General features: G+C 49.3%; 1 protein-coding gene across 1 annotated transcript in view; it reads left to right on the plus strand.

Moving 5' to 3' along the window:
- The window catches only part of CACNA1F (calcium voltage-gated channel subunit alpha1 F), a 157,796-nt gene that overhangs the window by 99,148 nt on the left and 38,660 nt on the right, over positions 1–19,988 (plus strand). Inside the window, exons 30-32 of the mRNA XM_060253249.1 lie at positions 4,003–4,113; positions 6,983–7,066; positions 16,322–16,450. Of these exons, the coding sequence (XP_060109232.1) occupies positions 4,003–4,113; positions 6,983–7,066; positions 16,322–16,450 (324 nt within the window). The remainder of the gene's footprint in view (positions 1–4,002; positions 4,114–6,982; positions 7,067–16,321; positions 16,451–19,988) is intronic.

A 19,988-nucleotide genomic window follows, 5' to 3' on the forward strand; every position in this document is an offset into this window, starting at 1 on the left:
AAAGCGTTGTAAGAATTTTTGGATGCTTATGCGCTTATAAACAAGGTGATATTTTTCTGCTTTGAATTAAGGGTTTAGTATTTTTGGCACAGTTGTTTGCATTATTATTAGCCTCCTAGTGGTGGCAGGGAGAGAAGCTAAGCCTCTGTGTATGCTGTCTAGTCTAGCTACTGCTAATAAGAATTTCGTAATCGAGGAGAGACAATAGAAATAGAAAAATCTCAAATACCTATTATGAAATCGCAATATGCATTCATACAAAAATAAGATTTGAAACCGGGAGGCCCGTTTAGCTTGCACAGCCTGTACAGAGAATATTGGAAATTGTAGCACATTGAACAACCTTCTTTCAGACTGGAGCATATTTTTCTGCGTCGTGAGGTCCGTCTTATTATCTACATAAAGTGGGAGAAGGAACCCGGAAAGAAATGGAACTGGACTTACCTGTTGAATCATGAACTGCATGAGCATTGACTGTTGCTTTTCTTTTCTGGAGAGCCAGTTTGGTGTAGTGGTTCAGTGTGTGGACTCTTATCTGGGAGAACCGGGTTTGATTCCCCACTCCTCCACCTGCAGCTGCTGGAATGGCCTTGGGTCAGCCATATCTCTGGCAGAGGTTGTCCTTGAAAGGGCAGCTGCTGTGAGAGCCCTCTCAGCCCCACCCACCTCACAGGGTGTCTGTTGTGGGGGAGGAAGGGAAAGGAGATTGTAGGCCGCTCTGAGACTCTGTCCTTGAAAGGGCAGCTGCTGTGAGAGCCCTCTCCAGCCCCACCCACCTCACAGGGTGTCTGTTGTGGGGGAGGAAGGGAAAGGAGATTGTGAGATGCTCTGAGACTCTGTCCTTGAAAGGGCAGCTGCTGTGAGAGCCCTCTCCAGCCCCACCCACCTCACAGGGTGTCTGTTGTGGGGGAGGAAGGGAAAGGAGATTGTAGGCTGCTCTGAGACTCTGTCCTTGAAAGGGCAGCTGCTGGGAGAGCCCTCTCAGCCCCACCCACTTCACAGGGTGTCTGTTGTGAGGGAGGAAGGTAAAGGAGATTGTGAGATGCTCTGAGACTTTTCAGAGTGGAGGGCGGGATATAAATCCAATTTCTTCTTCTTCTTCTTCTGTTGGTTTTTGTGTATGAATGCATATTGTGATTTAATAATAGGTATTTAAGATTTTTCTATTTCTATTGTCTCTCCTTGATTAAGAAATTCTTATTAGTGGTAGCTAGACAACATACACGGAGGCTTAGCGTCTCTCCTTGCCACTTCCAGCTGTGGGTCTCACTCTGGTTGCCAGCCTCCTGGTGGTTGAGTAACCCTAGAGTACCACCGTAAAGAGTGAACCAGAAACACAAAAAAAAGAACCCGGGAAAATTAACAAACCACTGTTATAAACCCAAAATTGAACCAATAACAATATAAATGAAAAAAATATATTTAGCTGCAGTTCATTCTAAATACTATATTAAATCGAAAATATTACAAAATACAATTTCTGGTTGTGGGACAAAATAGGAGTCGATTGCACCTTTAAGACCAACTTAGTTTTATTCAGAATGTAAGCTTTCGTGTGCATGGACACGTCTTTAGACGAGGAATGAGGTACAGTAAGCAGAGCCACATATAGATGGAGGGTTTGGAGTGCAAAGTGGTACAAAGTTAAAATCCAATAGCAGAATAGTAAAATTAACAAATTCAGAAAACCTTTGATCTGGGTTGCATTAGCGTGGGAAGCCATAAAACGGTAACGTGTCAGAACGTGAGAATGGCTGTTAATATATCAAAGTTGCAAAGTTCCATACAAACGCGTCAATATTCGCAGGAGCGGCTGAATTGTTCTTTAGCATTCAAAGTCGGACATTGACGTACAGGTATGGAACTTTGAAACTTTGATATCTGAACTCACACAACCAGAAATTGTATTTCGTAATATTTTCAATTTAATATACTGTTTTGAATGAATTGTGGTTAAATGTATTGTTTTCATTTATATTGTGTTATTGGTTCAATTTTGGGTTTATAATAATAATAATAATTATTAGTTTATTTATATTCCGCCCATTCCCCCATTTGGGGGCTCAGAGCGGAGTACAACATAAATAGCAATAAAATCACAATAAAATTACAATCATTATAAAAAACCAGTTACAACCTTGAGTAACGTACAACAGGTTAGTCCAGCATGATGACGTACCAGAATAACATAGCAGGGCGGCCCTAATAGCACCAAAGAATGGCACGGCCGTACAGCAGCACAGAACAGTAGGGAAGGCCAACCGATCTAGTAGATAGGTGGATGCCTGTCACCTCACCCAAAAACCTGGCGGAACAGCTCTGTTTTACAGGCCCTACGAAAGGCTAAAGCCAGGTAGGGCTCGGATCTCCATAGGGAGCTGATTAATAGTGGTTCGTTAATTTTCCATGGGTTTTTTTTGTGTGTGTTTCCAGCCTCCTGGTGGTGTCTGGAGATCCCCTGGAGTCATAACTGATCTCCAGGTATCTGGAATCAGTTCCCTTGGAGAAAGGGGCCACTTTGGAAGGCAGACTCTGTGGCATTATAAGCCACTGAAGCCCCTCCCTCCCCCAAACTCCACCCTCCTCAGACTCCACCCCCAAAATCTCCAGGTGTTTCCCAAGCCAGAGCTGGTGACCCTAGGTGGTGTCTGTGTCTGCAAGGGGAGACTGGTGACGGTGGCCATATAGGGCCAAAAGAGGCACAGCAGGGACTATCACAAGGCTGACCTGTTCATGTCCAGATCAGGGCTGGGGGATCTTTTATATCAGGGGTGGCCAAACTTGCTTAATATAAGAGCCACATAGAATAAGCATCAGATGTTCGAGAGCCGCAAGATATGAGCATCAGATGTTTGAGAGCCACAAAACAGAGGGAAGGAAGGAAGGAAAATAGATGGGGGCAGGAGGAGGGAGAGAGAGGTGGAAAGAAAGCAACTTTAAAACCATTCTTCAAGCCACCAACTGGTTTGGCTTGGCAAAGTGATTTAAAGAGTCAAATGCCTTCTCCAAGCCAGCCGACAGGGCGATGGGGGCTTCAAGAGCCACACAATATGTGTGAAAGAGCCACACGTGGCTCCGAAGCCACAGTTCGGCCACCCTTGTTTTATACCCAGCTTTTCTCCCCAACTGAGACCCAAAAGTGCCTTCCTCCATCCTCCTTTCCTCCATTTTATCCTCACAACAACCCTGTGAGGTGGGTTAGGCTGAGAGTGACTGGGCCAAGACCACCCCTTGAGCTTCCGTGGCAGAACAAGGATTCGAACCTGAGTGTCCCAGAGCCTAGTATGATGCTCCAACCACTATGCCCAAGCAGAACGAGTGTCCAGGTGTCACTTCTGTACACTGACATCTTTCTCCAAGTCAGCGCCAGCATTTCGGGAACACTTAAACCCCACCATTCCTTGGGGTTCAAGGCAGTTTACAAGAATTACATAAGAAGAAGATATTGGATTTATATCCTGCCCTCCACTCCAAATTTCAGAGTCTCGGAGCGATCACAATCTCCTTTACCTTCCCTCCCCAAACAACAGATACCCTGTGAGGTAGGTGGGGCTGAGAGAGCTCTTACAGCAGCTGCCCTTTCAAGGACAACTCTGCGAGAGCTATGGCTGACCCAAGGCCATTCCAGCAGGTGCAAGTGGAGGAGTGGGGAATCAAACCCGGTTCTCCCAGATAAGAGTCCCCACACTTAACCACTACACTGAACTGAAGAAGAAGATATTGGATTGATATCCTGCCCTTCACTCTGAATCAGAGTCTCAGACCAGCTCACAATCTCCTTTATCTTCCTGTGAGGTGGGTGAGACTGAGAGAGCTCTGACAGAAGCTGCCCTTTCAAGGACAACTCCTACGAGAGCTATGGCTGACCCAAGACCATTCCAGCAGGTGCAAGTGGAGGAGCGGGGAATCAAACCCGGTTCTCCCAGATAAGAGTCCGCACACTGAACCACGACACCAAACTGGCTCTCTTATGTGACTCATTTCCCCGACTCCTTTTCCCAGCACCATGAGCAGTCGATGCCTTTCAACTACGTCATGGACCTGCTCAACATGGTCTTCACGGGACTCTTCACTGTCGAGATGGTGCTGAAGATCATCGCCTTCAAGCCCAAGGTTTGAGAATGGGGACTCTGGATGAAGGGATGACTGGGTGGGAACTTCTTTCCCCTGCTTCCCACAAATTATTGGATTGAATATTTTAAAAATGATTGTTTGCCTTGGAACTACTGAAGCTTTGCGCAGTATCCCCAATCCTCCATGTTTCCAAGTGTGGCGGATCCTGCCCTCCATGGTTTCCCCAATACCTGGAGAGGCTTTTCTTTCTCTCTCGGGTAAACACTGTCACCGTCCGCCCTTTGTAAGGAATTGCCCACTGGGAGGGTCAGGACTCCCAGCTTCCCTTCCAAGTTCTAAGGCAGGGGTGTCGAACATTCAGTTCGGGTGCTGAAGCAGACCCCCGGAAGGCTCCTATCAGGCCCCCGAGAAACTGGCTGTCATCTGCTTCCTTCTCCCTCTCTCTTGCTTCCTGCTGCATCACAGCTTGCTTTGCCAAGAATGCTCAATCGCACAGCAGCTACAGAGCAAATCCTCCGTGTTCTCCATTGGTTGAGGCTTCGCCTTTGGGGAGGAAGGAGGGAGAAATAGCTTGCTTTCCCAGCCTCTCTCAATCATGCAGCAGAGCTACTGAGCCAAGCCTCTCTTTTTGCTATTGGGCTGAGGCTCCTCCCCCTCCTGGTCCCCTGGGGAAGGAAGGAAAGAGCCAAAGCTTCCTTTGTCCAGTTCCCTGGATCCCATGGAGAAATACAAAGAAAGCACCTTTAAGGCCAATGTGTTCTAATTTTTTAAGCATGTCTTATCTTTTTTTAAAAAAAAAAATCTTTAATTATGTTTGCCTGTGTCCTTTATATAGTTTCTATCTCTGCTACCTAATCTTAAATAGGTACACACACGACCCAGCCTGACATGGCCTGGCCCAACAAGGTCTCATTTATGTCAGATCCGGCCCTCATAACAAATGAGTTTGACACCCCTGTTCTAAGGCCTTGCCTCTGCGTCTCCCACTGCCCAGCATGTGGTCACCATGGGGATGGTTTACTGCCTTGTGCCCCCATGGAGGAATAGGCACTTGCCAATTGCCTTCATTCCTCCTGGCACTTCAAGATGATGGCAGTCTATGATACAGAGAACCACTGCCAGCCTCAAAAGTTGTATTTATTTTGTAAAAATGTTCACAAGCATACTTTTAGCCACAGCACCAGATTGAGCAAAGGACACAAAAGAAGTGGGTAAAATGCAATTCCTCTGTTCTTCTTTCTAGACACGCCCTATCGGATGTTAAAATATAGGACAGGCGCCCTAGTTTAGGAAGTTACAGATCTCTACAGAGTGATCATTACCTTGCAGCTTCCACCGGCTGTCTAGGCCAACATACAGTAATGGCCTCCTCCTGCAGAACTCCATGAAGAGTTCTGTCTGCTCTGATGGACTCAGTACCAAAGAAACCTTCTTCCTTGCTTCCCTCAGTCTTATCATCTCTCTTTTCCTCACCCACTGACCAGGCCAGGCCAGGCCAAAGAGGCTTTTCCTGGAGATCTCCAGCAGTCCCTTCCTGAAGTTCCTCTAGTCTTCAATTCCTCCAAATCTCTGTTCCCTGCTTTGTTTTTTATTTTATTTTACTGGAATTATATCCCGCCCTCCCTGCAAGCAAGCTCAGGGAGGCTAGCGGGGAGAGAGGACCGTCTGTGTTTGGCTCTTGCCTTGACTTGGATGGCCTTGGCTAGCCTGATCTCATCAGATCTTGGAAGCTAGGCAGGGTCAATCCTGGTTAGTACTTGGATGGGAGGCCCCCAAGGAAGCCCAGGTGCACTATTGTACCATAGAGTTTTCCCTCCCAAATTTCTAGAGCATCTAGGAAAACCATAGTGTTTTTCCGGAAACGCCTAAAGTGGCCGACGACATCATCATCATCATCATCATCATCATCATCATCATCATTATTATATTATAAACTATTGTAATAATAATAGTTTATTTATATTCCTCCCATTCCCCCGTGGGGGCGCAGGGTGGACATAAATAAAATCACATTAAAATCACATATTAATAAAAAGCAATTACAATTATTCCATAAACAAATAAGCTCGGCAGAACCATTTTGATGAGACGGTGCAGCTGGACAGTGCAGCAAGTCAGCGCAGTAAGATATACAGTAGGGGAGGCCGACCGACCTAGTGGGCAGATGCCCGCTGCCTCACCCGAAGACCTGGCGGAACAGCTCCGTTTTACAGGCCCTACGAAAGGCCTGGATCTCTGTAGGGAGCTGATTCCACCAGGTTGGAAGGAAGGAAGGAAGGAACCGAAAAGGACCTGGCCCTGGTAGAAGCAAGATGGGCATCTTTTGGGTCGGGGACAGTCAACCTATCCTGGGAGGCCGAATGAAGCAACTTCCGGGGCATATACGGGAAGAGAGGGTCCCGCGGGTATGCTGGTCCCGGGCCGCGTAAGGCTTCGAAAGTCAGAACTAACACCTTGAAGCGGATCCAGTACTCTATAGGCAGCCAGTGCAGGCCACATCAGGGGTGAACCCCCACCCGGACTGGGGGCTTGGTAGCCCTATATCAGGCCCTTGAGCAACTGGCCGTCATCTGCTTCCTTCCCCCTCTCTCTTGCTCCCTTCTGCACCACAGCTGGCTACCTGAACCCAGCTTCTGCCGGGACCGAACTCGGGTCGTGAGCAGAGGTTGGCCTGCCCTGAGCCTGCTTCGGCAGGGAGGTTGGGATATAAATCTAATAAATCAAACCAAATCAGTTCCGCAGCTTACTGCTCTGCGCCATGCGGCTCCTCCCTCAGACTTATCTTCTGCTGAAAACCCCTGGGAGAGGTGTGGGGTGTGTGTGATGGGTGTGTTTGTGAAGGGCTGACCTTCCCTTGGATCCTGGCAGAACTGGTGACAATTAGGACATTTCTCTTGGTCTGTTACAGCACTACTTTGCTGATGCCTGGAACACTTTTGATGCTCTCATCGTGGTGGGGAGTGTCGTGGACATCGCTGTCACAGAAGTCAACGTGAGTGATCCCCAGACGGCTTCTTGCTGTAGTTGCCTATGTAGTGGTGGAAAAGCTCTATTTGAGTTCACTAGCCCCTTAGAGACCAACAAGATTTCTGGGGTATGGACTTTTGAGATTACACCAGGGGTGGCCAAACTGCAGCTCGGGAGCCACAAGTAGCTCTTTCACCCATATTGTGTGGCTCTCAAAGCCCCCACCAGCCCATTGGGGCTTGGAGAAAGCATTTCTCTCTTCAAATCACTTCTGTGGCTTGGAAAATGCATTTAAAGTTAAAGTTGCTCTCTTTTCACCTCTTTCCCATCTATTTTCCTTCCTTCCTTCCTTCCTTCCTTCCTTCCTTCCTTCCTTCCTTCCTTCCTTCCTTCCTTCCTTCCTTCCTTCCTTCCTTCCTTCCTTCCTTCCTTCCTTCCTTCCTTCCTTCCTTCCTTCCTCCCTCCCTCCCTCCCTCCTTCCTCCCTCCCTCCCTCCCTCCTTCCTTCCTTCCTTCCTTCCTCCCTCTCTCCCTCTCCCTCCCTCCATCTCTCCCTTCCTTCCTCCTTCCCTCCCTCCCTCCTTCTTTCCTTGCTTCCTTCCTCCGTCCCTTCGTCCCTCTGTCCCTCCCTCCCTCCCTCCCTCCCTTCCTTCCTTCCTTCCTTCCTTCCTTCCTTCCTTCCTTCCTTCCTTCCTTCCTTCCTTCCTTCCTTCCTTCCTTCCTTCCTTCCTTCCTTCCTTCCTTTGTCTTGTGGCTATCAAAAATATGGAGCAGAGGTCCATCAGTGGCTATTAGCCACAGTGTGTATATATCTATATCTATAGATATATATTTCGATATATAATTTTTTTGGTCACTGTGTGACACAGAGTGTTGGACTGGATGGGCCAGCATGGCTTCTCTTTTGTTCTTCTGTGACACAGAGTGTTGGACTGGAGGGGGCATTGGCCTAATCCAACATGGCTTCTCTTATGTGACACAGAGTGTTGGACTGGAGGGGCCACTGGCCTGATCCAACATGGCTTCTCTTATGTTCTTAAGTGACACAGAGTGTTGGACTGGATGGGCCATTGGCCTGACCCAACATAGCTTCTCTTCTGTTCTTCTGTTCTTATCTGATGTTCATGTTTTGCACTTGCAAACATCTGATGTTTATTCTACGTGGCTCTTACATTAAGCAAGTTTGGCCACCCCCGGATTATACCCAGGAAATCTTGTTGATTTTTAAGCTGGTGCCAGACTCGAGTCTATCTGTTCTAGTCTACTGTCGACCATCATGGCTACCCACTGACACTATGTGCAGCATTTCTGCTGTAAAGTTTTGGAAAAGGTTTGGAAATAATGTGTCATGCATGTATGAAATGTCCTGTTCATAAGTTACCATGAACACCTGCACAATCCATATACAGCATACGCTTGATTTTTCTTCATATGTGCATATCACGTTACATTTAGAGATGTGAAGGTTTGGGAGGAATGAGGAAATCTGAAAATAAAATGAAAAAAGCACACATACCCTGAACATTTGGGGAAGCACTGAAGGGAAAAAACCTCCTATGAAATATTTTATCTTTTAGAATAAGCAGAATGCTTTTGAAGGCAAATCCCCCCCCCCCCCGAGGGAAATGTGAAAAAAAGACTTCGGATTTTTGCAGGTTTTCCAATGGAAGGATTGGGAAAGGGATGGGGGGGGGTTGTATTAAAAAAAAACCGTTTGGAAATATTTTCTCTTTTAGAGTAGAAAAAAATACCTTGTTTTCCAAAGCATTTCACTCATTCCAAAGGGCACGAAAAAGTTTGAGGATTTCCTCAGTTTTTCAAACACCTGGGAAATTTTAGAGGGTACCCGTCAAAACCCTTTTATATTTGTAAACAAATATAGCAAGGACTTTTGAAAGGTTAAATGTAAGGTTTGTCAACGATTAATCTTGTCTAATGTGTTTAATAATAATATGTTGCTAAAGAGTTTGGTATTTTTGATGCTATAAGGTTTTGCTTAATATCCAAATATGGTGGCAGTCTTACCTATTTAACTCTATGAGAGACTCTCAGCTCCAATAATATACTTCCGCTTGTTTTCTCTGGAATTTGTTTTCTGCCTTCAGTTTTAATTTTTTGCCATGTCTCAGATGGCAAAAATTAAAGATATACTTCAGTAGCATAGAGTTGCAGCAGTTTGAAACTCTCCCTCAAGTATTTGGTATACTGGGAATGTTTCTTATAGAAAATGAAGATATTTCTACTTTTAAATTCAACAAATATGCCAACTAGTACAATACTATATGCTAAGTGATAAATAATGCATGTTAAATCAGTCAAAGAAGTTTAGGTTTGATAGGAAATTAAGATTGCATATATTTCAATTTTTTTTAACAACTCTTGCTGTGGGGGGGGTTCACCCTGAGGTTTCAAAATGCCTAGCATCAGGGGGTATAGCTTAATATGCAAATGAGTTCCTGCTGGGCTTTTTCTAAAAAAACCCCTCACATACATATACATGTGCATTCCACATATGTACATCTGAACATGTTGTTGTTCTTGTTCTTCTCCTCCTCCTCCTCCATCATCATCATCATCATCATCATCATCATCATCATCATCATCATCATCATCATCATTATTATTATTAAATTGATTGCCCCATCCCGGCTCACACCAGACTCTGGGCAATATACAACATCATTAAAAATGCATAAAATTAATAACAACAGCAAATTACTTAAAATTATAAAATTCAGAGCATTCAAATGGCACCCTATCGATTTTCTTTAGATCCTGGACTACCAGGGCTTCCTGCCGGGGGAGGGGAGAAAACTTCACGAAGCATCTGGGAGTAGGGAAAAGAGGTGCCAGCCGAATAATAGACCGTTGCTGTCCTCAGCTGGAAGCATGGTGGAATACGTGTTTTCCCAGGCACTGGTCCCCAGGTTCATTTGTAAAGTGAATGGACATCATCTGGGGCAGGGATGCTCTGTATTGTAAAGTGAATGGACATCATCTGGGGCAGGGATGCATCATCTGGGGCAGGGATGCCACCCAGCCCTGATGTAGCCAATCCTCCTGGAGCTTACAGTATGCCCTGTACTGAGACACCTAGGTGAGAAGGGCGGGGTATAAATCTTAATATAAATAAATAAATAAATAAATAAATTCTTGGTGCTGGGGGGGGGGGGACAGTGGGAGGGCTTCTGGAGTTCAAGCCATGAGGCATGAGATGAAACTGACCTGCTTCGTGTAAAATGTCTTGGGTGTTCCTTGACTCATCATCCAGCTTGACGATTGTCTTTTCTGTTTGTCACTGTCAATGCATCCGTCCTGTTTCCTCTCTCTCTCTCTCTCTCTCTCTCACCTGTTTTCTGCCATTCCCGTTGGATGCTACAACACCTGGTTTCACCCGGACCATCTTCACTCATCGATCCCCTGTTCCCTTCATCTTATTGCACTAGAACGGAGGACATGTCGGAGAGGTATTTACCTGTGTATTTAATTCCGGAGGCGTTTGAGTGTGGGCTACGACAGGCTGGCCAAAAGAGAATCATAGAGTTGGAAGAGGCCATACAGGCAGGGCTTTTTTTGTAGCAAGAACTCCTTTGCATATGAGGCCACCCAGCCCTGATGTAGCCAATCCTCCTGGAGCTTACAGTATGCCCTGTACTAAGAGCCCCGTAAGCTCTTGGAGGATTGGCTACATCGGGGTGTGTGTGTGTGGCCCAGGGGTAGAATTCTAGCAAGAGTTCCTTTGCATATGAGGCCACATACCCCTGATGTAGCCAATCCTCCTGGAGCTTACAGTAGGCCCTGTACTAAGAGCCCTGTAAGCTCTTGGAGGATTGGCTACATCGGGTGTGTGTGTGGCCCAGGGGTAGAATTCTAGCAAGAGTTCCTTTGCATATGAGGCCACACACCCCTGATGTAGCCAATCCTCCTGGAGCTTACAGTAGGCCCTGTACTAAGAGCCCTGTAAGCTCTTGGAGGATTGGCTACATCGGGTGTGTGTGTGGCCCAGGGGTAGAATTCTAGCAAGAGTTCCTTTGCATATGAGGCCACACACCCCTGATGTAGCCAATCCTCCTGGAGCTTACAGTAGGCTCTGTACTAAGAGCCCTGTAAGCTCTTGGAGGATTGGCTACATCGGGGGGGGGGGGTGTCGCCTAATATGCAAAGGAGTTCCTGCTACAAAAAAAGCCCTGCATACAGGCGATCTAGTCCAACCCCTTGCGCAGTTCAGGATCAGCCTACCATGAGGCTGAGTGGATACCGCAGATTCATAAGTGAGGGTGAAGATACCTCTAGAACAGGAGTCCCCAATTAGGTACTCATGGACACTATACTGCCCACTGAAACCTTTGCTGGCATCCACCAAGTAGGCGGGCCTTTTACCCTGCAAGACTTCTGATTGGCTATTGGAAAACTGATTGTGTGGACAGATTTTTTTAAAGCGTCGCTTTGGGAGCAACTGCTGCCACAGCACAAGGATCTTGTCTCTGGTGTTCCTATAGCATTGGACCTACTTGCAAAATTCTCCTCCCCCACTTGCTCTTTTCTCCATTTTCCGACCCATTGCTCTACCTGCCTGTCCCCTTTCTGCCTTTGCTCCCCTCCCCAGTTGGCTTTTTCTTCATTCCCCTTCTTTGCTCCCCCTTTCCCCTGACTCAACCTTGTCCATCTCTTTTTTCAGGCTGCCAGGCCTCATTTTGGGCAGGAGCTCATAGGAGCAAAGCTCCGGAACCTCTTAATTTTATTGTGCTCTTTCTTTCTTATCCCCCCACCACCACAATACTTGCCGCTGGGCTCCATTGTTCAAACCCCCTGTGAGAATTTTGCAGAACTCTAAGATTCGACAAACTTTCTAATATTTCCCCCCTACGGGAAAAGGGAAAAATAACCAAAACATATCAAGCAGATGGAAATTTTCATCTTGCCACAGAGGAGAAAATAATTTTAGAAGTATGATGGGAGTAAGGTTTTATGTAAGTATGATGGGAGTAAGGATTTATAATGACAATTATAATTCAAGAAGCATTTTAAGGTAGATGCTGAGCTGATCTAATTTAGTACGCCTCCCGGTGATTTCAGGGGTGTGGGACATATGCAAATGAGTTATGCAAATGTGTTGATGAGCTCTGGCACTTCTTTTTCTATGAAATGGCCCCTGCAGGTAGCCATTGCCAGTTTGGTGTAGTGGTTAAGTGTGCGGACTCTTATCTGGGAGAACCGGGTTTGATTCCCCACTCCTCCACTTGCACCTGCTAGCATGGCCTTGGGTCAGCCATAGCTCTGGCAGAGGTTGCCCTTGAAAGGGCAGCTGCTGTGAGAGCCCTCTCCAGCCCCACCCACCTCACAGGGTGTCTGTTGTGGGGGAGGAAGGTAAAGGAGATTGTGAGCCGCTCTGAGACTCTTCGGAGTGGAGGGCGGGGTATAAATCCAATATCTTCTTCTTCTTCTTCATTGTGGGGTGTCAAAGCAACCTGCCTTGGGGAATCAGCACTAAGTTTTGACCAAGCATTGGATAAGCTCCCTCCCTCCCTATACTTTCAGGGGACACGATAACCTACAGTTGACTCCCAGCAAGAGGCAGAAAAGTTGCGAGAGGTTGGCCCAGCAAGCCAGAGTTGCAGCTGAGATCTTGTGAAGTGTTCTTGTGAGGTCTCAGCCAGCAAGGAACTAACTCTGGGCTTCTTTTTTGTGTCGTCTGCATTTGGAGTGGAGGGAGTTGACCCATTCCCCGAAATTAAACGTATTTTCCCTGAAAACCTGAAAGTTCCCCTATGGCGGCCTCTACCTCCTGCGGCAGCCATTTTGGAGAAGCCATCTTGTGCCTGTACACCCCCCTGCCCCATGCCACGTCAGAAGCTCTAGGAGCTTCTGGGAAAACTCTATGGTTTTTCCCGGACGCTCTAGCAATTTGGGAGGGAAAACTCGATGGTATCTATTGCACTATAGAGTTTCCTCTCCCAAATTGCTAGAGTATCCGGGGAAACCATGGAGTTTCCCCGGAAGCTCCTAGACCGGCTGGCGCGCGACATCTCTGGAGCGATGACATCAATGCCAGTGACGTCATTGCGCCGTGTGCATTCCACACACATAAGAACAGTCCCCCGCCAGAGGCTGCGGGAGACTTGGCGACCCTACATGGGGCACATGGGCAAAGATTGTTTGAGTTGTGGAGACGGAACGTGCATCTGCTGGCGCCAACTTCAGATCGGTCCCGAGTCTGTCCTTCGTTTTGATACGTATCGTTGCCGCCCCTCGAACTCCGGGCCTCCTCTTCCTCTCCCTTGCCGCTGCCTCCACTCCTGCTGCCATTTTTCTCACATTCCCCTGCTACGCGCTTCAGTCCCTCGGCTCCAGCTTGTGTTTTGCTGCATATGGATACTGGGGGGGGGGGGGGGGGGAGGAGAAGTAGCATGGTTGCCTAGCAACCGCCTAGCACTTTTCCTGCTAATCTAGGACCAATAAAACACCTGAGTCAGGGCCAAAACAGGCAGCTGCGCACCTGGAAGAATTAGCGGCAGCCGTACCCAACAATGGCCTGGTCGTTCCTCTCTCCAAAAATATGCATTCGGGCCCCAGTGTTTCCTCTGCCTTACGAGCAGGCCTGCCTGATTTCTCCACACACAGAGACAGCGTGCCTTCGTATAGGGTTGCCATTCCCCCGTTGGGGGTGGAGGATTCCCCGGTTTTGCAGGCTTCTGCAGGAAATCCCCCCCCCCCAAAAAAAACAGCAACATCACAAGAAATAAACGTGACATGCCTTTGGCACCCGGAAGTGATGTAGGCACGTTGGTGATGTTGAGGGGGGATGCTCTGGTTTTTGTGCCAAACTCTATGGTTTGAAGCTGATTTTACCAAAGACGTGTGGGTTTTGCCATATATCCGCTGGCTGAGACTGCTTTTACCATAGATCAGGAAAAATCCTGTGGTTTGAGGCTGTCACCCCCCCCCCCCATCCAACAGACCTGGCAACCCTACCTCCATCCCAGTACCTGTTATTTGGGACAAAGGCCAACTGGTGGGACTAGATGAACCTTTTGCCCTGACCTGGCTGGCTCAGTCTCCCTAGCCTAAAAGGTAAAGGTAGTCCCCTGTGCAAGCACCAGTCGTTTCCAACTCTGGAGTGACGTTGCTTTCACAACGTTTTCACGGCAGACTTTTTACGGGGTGGTTTGCCCTTGCCTTCCCCAGTCATCTACGCTTTCCCCCCAGCAAGTTGGGTACTCGTTTGACCGACCTTGGAAGGATGAGTCAATTTCCAGCCGGCTACCTGAACCAGCTTCCGCGGGATCGAACTCAGGTCGTGAGCAGAGGGCTCCGACTGCAGTACTGCAGCTTTACCACTCTGTGCCATGGGGCTAGGCTCCCTAGCCTAGCGGTGGCCAAACTTGCTTATATAAGAGCCAAATAGAATGAATGTCAGATGTTTGAGAGCCGCAGGACAGGAAGGAAGGGAGGGAGAGAGAAAGAGAAGAGAGGGGAGGGAGGGGAAGGAAGGAGGGGGTAGGGGAGGGAGAGAGAGAGAGAGGGAGAGGGGAGGGAGGGGAAAGGAAGGAGGGAGGGAAAGAGGGAGAGGGGAGGGAGGGGAAGGATGGAGGGAGGGAGAGAGAGGGAGAGAGGGGAAGGGAAGGAGGGAGAGAGAGAGAGGGGAGGGAGGGAGGGAAAGGAAGGAGGGAGGAGGGGAGGGAGCAGAAGGAAGGAAGGAAGAAAAGGGAAGGAGGGAGGAAAGAAAGCAGCTTTAACTTTCAATGCATTCTCCAAACTGCTTGGCTTGGAGAATGCATTAAAGTTTGGCCACCCCCTATTCTAGCCCGATCTCAGAAGCTGAGCAGGGGTGGTCGTGATCTGTACGTTGGCGAGAGACCACCAAGGAAGTCTTGAGCCTATTGGATGAATTTCCTGTTGTCTGCATCAGTTTATGCTGCATAAACAACTTTGACCCAGGCTAGCCCTTTCTCATCCAGTCTCGGAAGCCAAGCCGGGCTGGCCCTGGTTAGTACTTGGGTGGGAGAGCACCCAGGAAATTCACTCAGCAGAGGCAGGCAATGGCGGGGCACCTCTGCTCCTCTCTGGCCTTGAAAAACCTCGTGAGGTGGGTCACCGTTATGTCAGCTACGGCGTCACATTATAGCATTGGAAAAAGTGCAGAAAAGGGCAACTAGAATGATTAAAGGTTTGGAACGCTTTCCCTATGAAGAAAGGTTAAAACGCTTGGGGCTCTTTAGCTTGGAGAAACGTCGACTGCGGGATGACATGATAGAGGTTGACAAGATTATGCATGGGATAGAGAAGGCAGAGAAAGAAGTCCTTTTCTGGATGGGCCATTAGCCTGATCCAACAGGGCTTCTCTTATGTTCTTATGTGACGCAGAGTGCTGGACTGGATGGGTCCACTGGCCTGATCCAACATGGCTTCTCTTATGTTCTTATGTGACACAGAGTGTTGGGCTCGATGGGCCACTGGCCTGATCCAACATGGCTTCTCTTATGTTCTTCTGTGACACAGAGTGTTGGACTGGATGGGCCATTGGCCTGATCCAACATGGCTTCTCTTATGTTCTTATGTGACACAGTGTGCTGGACTGGATGGGCCACTGACCTGATCCAACATGACTTCTCTTATGTTCTTATGTGACACAGTGTGCTGGACTGGATGGGCCACTGGCCTGATCCAACATGGCTTCTCTTATGTTCTTATGTGACACAGAGTGTTGGGCTCGATGGGCCACTGGCCTGATCCAACATGGCTTCTCTTATGTTCTTCTGTGACACAGAGTGTTGGACTGGATGGGCCATTGGCCTGATCCAACATGGCTTCTCTTATGTTCTTATGTGACACAGTGTGCTGGACTGGATGGGCCACTGACCTGATCCAACATGACTTCTCTTATGTTCTTATGTGACACAGTGTGCTGGACTGGATGGGCCACTGGCCTGATCCAACATGGCTTCTCTTCTGTTCTTATGTTCCTACCGCCACCCAGTGGGCCTTGGTCTGATCTAGGAAGGCAGCTCTGCTGTGTGCACGCGCAGGGGTGGAATTTTAGCAGGAGCTCTTTTGGCTATTAGGCCACACCCCGCTGATGTAGCCAATCCTCCAAGAGCTTACAAAAAAGAACCTTGTAAGCTCTCGGAGGATTGGCTACGCCAGGGGGTGTGCCCTAATAGGCAAAGGAGCTCCTGCTAGAATCCCACCCCTGCACAGTACGGGGATTGAACGTGTGCGCCTGCATCTGTGCGTAGAGGTTTCGGTCGTGGACGTTCTGACCTCTGTCCCCCTCTCCGCAGAGTTCCGAGGACAGTTCCCGCATCTCCATCACCTTCTTCCGCCTCTTCCGCGTCATGCGCTTGGTCAAGCTGCTCAGCAAAGGGGAGGGCATCCGCACCCTGCTCTGGACCTTCATCAAATCCTTCCAGGTCAGCCGCTCTTCCCGGGAGGCGGTGTGACCTTCGCCCACTCTGCAGGCGTGAGAGTCTCGATCTCTGTCGGCACGCCCTGAGGTGGGGCAGCTCACCTCCCGGGGAAGAACCGGATCTACATTTTTTTTTGGGGGGGGGGGTTTTAAAAAATGGCACCCCCTTATGGGCCATTCTATCTTATGGTCTCATAGAATACAATGGACTCCATACCCAATTTGGTCCCTGGGGCAAGACCTCCCTCTGGAGAGCCAGTTTGGTGTAGTGGTGAAGTGTGCGGACTCTTCTCTGGGAGAACCAGGTTTGATTCCCCACTCCTCCGCTTGCAGCTGCTGGAATGGCCTTGGGTCAGCCGTAGATCTGGCAGGGGTTGTCCTTGAAAGGGCAGCTTCTGTCAGAGCTCTCTCAGCCCTGCCCACCTCACAGGGTGTCTGTTGTGGGGGAGGAAGGGAAAGGAGATTGTGAGCCGCTCTGAGACTCTGTCCTTGAAAGGGCAGCTTCTGGGAGAACCCCCTCCAGCCCCACCCAATTCACAGGGTATCTGTTGTGAGGGAGGAAGGGAAAGGAGATTGTAGGCCGCTCTGAGACTCTGTCCTTGAAAGGGCAGCTGCTGGGAGAGCCCTCTCAGCCCCACCCACCTCACAGGGTATCTGTTGTGGGGAGGAAGGGAAAGGAGATTGTAGGCCGCTCTGAGACTCTTCGAGTGGAGGGCAAGATATAAATCCAGGCATCATCTTCTTTCTTCTGCCCCCCCTGGATTCAGCCCTGTCCTGAGGCCCAGGACATCTTGGGGTGGGGGGGCACTGCTGCTGACTCCCACCAATGCTCTGCCCCTGCCAGCGCCGGATCTACGTATTTTTTTTTGAGTGGGGGCAAAACCAAATAATGGTGCCCCCCATTCAAAAAATGGGAGTCAGGCGATCTGGTGGGGTGTTTAAATGGAAGGGAAGCCAGGGGGCTTCCTTTGCCACCTCTCCGCTTTGGCTCCCCCCCCCCCCCATTTAAACACTTCCACAGGCAGGCCTCAGATTCAGTGGGAGCTCACAGGAGTGCAGCTCCTGAACCTTTCTGAGAGTTGTTCCTCCTCCTCCTCCTGAGAGTTCCACCTCCTTGTCCATTGAAGAGTAGGTGCAGCTGCATAACAATCCCTGAGTGAGCTCCACCACCTATTTTTCCTACAACACGACCCCTCCCCACGGGCAATACTCTCTCTAAGCTGTGGAGTCTTGTGAGCAAAAATTCTCGTTCGTGAGCTACCGGCATGAAAGTTTGTGAGCCACTGCATACATTAGTCTGCTCTAGGGATATTTTTTTCTGAGCCAAGACAAATATGTGTGAGCCGGAGGCTAAAAACGCTTGTGGAGCTAGCTCACACTAACCCAGCTTAGAGGGAACGCTGCCCACGGGGTGGTTAAATGGGGAGGAAGCTGCAGGGCCTGCCTTTGCCTCCCTGCCTGTCCCAGGGTAGGCTGACTGTCCCCGGCCCAAAAGATGCCCGTCTTGCGTCTACCAGGGCCAGGTCCTTCTCGGTCCTGGCCCCGACCTGGTGGAATCAGCCCCCTATGGAGATCCGGGCCCTACTTGGCTTGTTAGCCTTTCGTAGGGGCCTGTAAAACAGAGCTGTTCCAACAGGCTTTCGGATGAGGCGGGGGTAGGGTGCCAATCCCCAGTGGGGGCAGGGGATCCCCCAGTTTGAAGGTCCTCCCCCCGCTTCAGGGCCATCAGAAAGCAGGGGGAGGGGGAAAATGTCTGCTGGGAACTCTGTTATTCCCTATGGAGATTTTTTTTCCCATAGAAAATCATGGAGAATTGATCTGCGGGTATCTGGGGCTCGGGGGGGCTGTTTTTGGGGGTAGAGGCACCAACTTTTCAGTATGACATCTAGTGCCTCTCCCACAAATTACCCCCCAAGTTTCAAAAAAGATTGGACCAGGTGGTCCAATTCTATGAGCCCCAAAAGAAGGTGCCCCTATCCTTCATTATTTCCTATGGAAGGAAGGCATTGAAAAGGTGTGTGCCCGTCCCTTTAAATGTGAAGGCCAGAACTCCCTTTGGAGTGCACTGATGATTGTCACAGCCTTGATCTTGGCTCCACCCCTAATGTCTCCTGGCTCCACCCCAAAGTCTCCTAGCTCCACCCCCAAAGTCCCCAGATATTTCTTGAATTGATTTGGTAACCCTAGGCGACGAGCCTCTACTTGTTAGATCAGTTGGCCTCCCCTCCAGTACCACACTACTGTACCATCTTACCATATCTTCCCGCTGGACCATCCTGCTGCAAACCAGTTACTGCAATTGATTGTATTGCGATTTTACTGTGAATCACTGCGCATTTATTATTATCTATATCGATGTGCGCCGCCCTGAGCCCCCCATGGGGGGAATGGGCGGGAATATAAAATAAACGAATCATAATAATACAAAGGCACGCGGTCTGCCTCCCCTCTCCCCATTGCACCACCCTGGCAGGGTGTTTTATACGGGGAGGGAAGCCGCAGGGCTGCCTTCGCCCACCTCCCTGCCTTGCGAAAGGCGGCAAAAGCAGCCAATCTTTCTCCCCACCCCACCCCACCCCACCCCGCACCGTTCTGAACTGCCCAATTCTCTGAACTGCCCAGCATCATTAAAGAAGGCCAAGGGGGTGTGTACAGCGGCAGCACTGCCGGCAGCAAGGGCACTGCCGTGCCCAGAAAGGAAAGGGCCTGTGGGTGGTGCTAGGGAGTGAGCATGAGCAGTGCGGGGGCTTGCGAGAAGCAGAAGAGCTCATGGGCCGAGAGGGGGGCGAGGCTAGAGGTGGGGGTGGAGAGGATGCACATTGGGACCCCCCCATCCCAAAAAACAACAACCAACCTCTAGTCTAGAAGTAAGCCAGTGTGGCATAGCGGTTAAGAGCGGTGTTCCCTCTAAGCTGAGCTAGTGTGAGCTAACTCACGGCGTTTTTGGCCTCCGGCTCACGTGTTTTTGTCTTAGCTCAGGAAAAATGGCCCCAGAGCAAACTGGGGGGCTTTGTTTTTGTAGCAGGACCTCCTTTGCGTATTAAGCCACACCTCTCTTATGTAACCAATCCTTCAAGAGCTTACAAGGCTCTTCTTCCAGGGCCTATTGTAAGCTCTTGGAGGACTGGTTGCGTCATGGGGGCATGGCCTAATACGCAGAGGAGTTCCTGCTACAAAGAAAGCCCTGAGCCAACTAATGCATGCAGTAGCTCAGGGGTGGCCAACGGTAGCTCTCCAGATGTTTTTTTGCCTACAACTCCCATCAGCCCCAGCCAGCATGGCCGATGGCTGGGGCTGATGGGAGTTGTAGGCCAAAACATCTGGAGAGCTACCGTTGGCCACCCCTGCAGTAGCTCATAACTTTAATGCCAGTAGCTCACAAAGTAGAATTTTTGCTCAGCGTTGTGGGGGGTGTTGGTGGACTCTAATCTGGAGAACCGGGTTGGATTCCCCACTGCTCCATATGCAGCCAGCTGGGTGACCTTATGCCATTCCCAGTTCTCTCAGAGCAGTTCTCCAAAGAGCTCTCCCGGCTGCACCTG

Source organism: Heteronotia binoei, chromosome 13 (assembly GCF_032191835.1).
Source record: "Heteronotia binoei isolate CCM8104 ecotype False Entrance Well chromosome 13, APGP_CSIRO_Hbin_v1, whole genome shotgun sequence".
Taxonomy (NCBI): domain Eukaryota; kingdom Metazoa; phylum Chordata; class Lepidosauria; order Squamata; family Gekkonidae; genus Heteronotia; species Heteronotia binoei.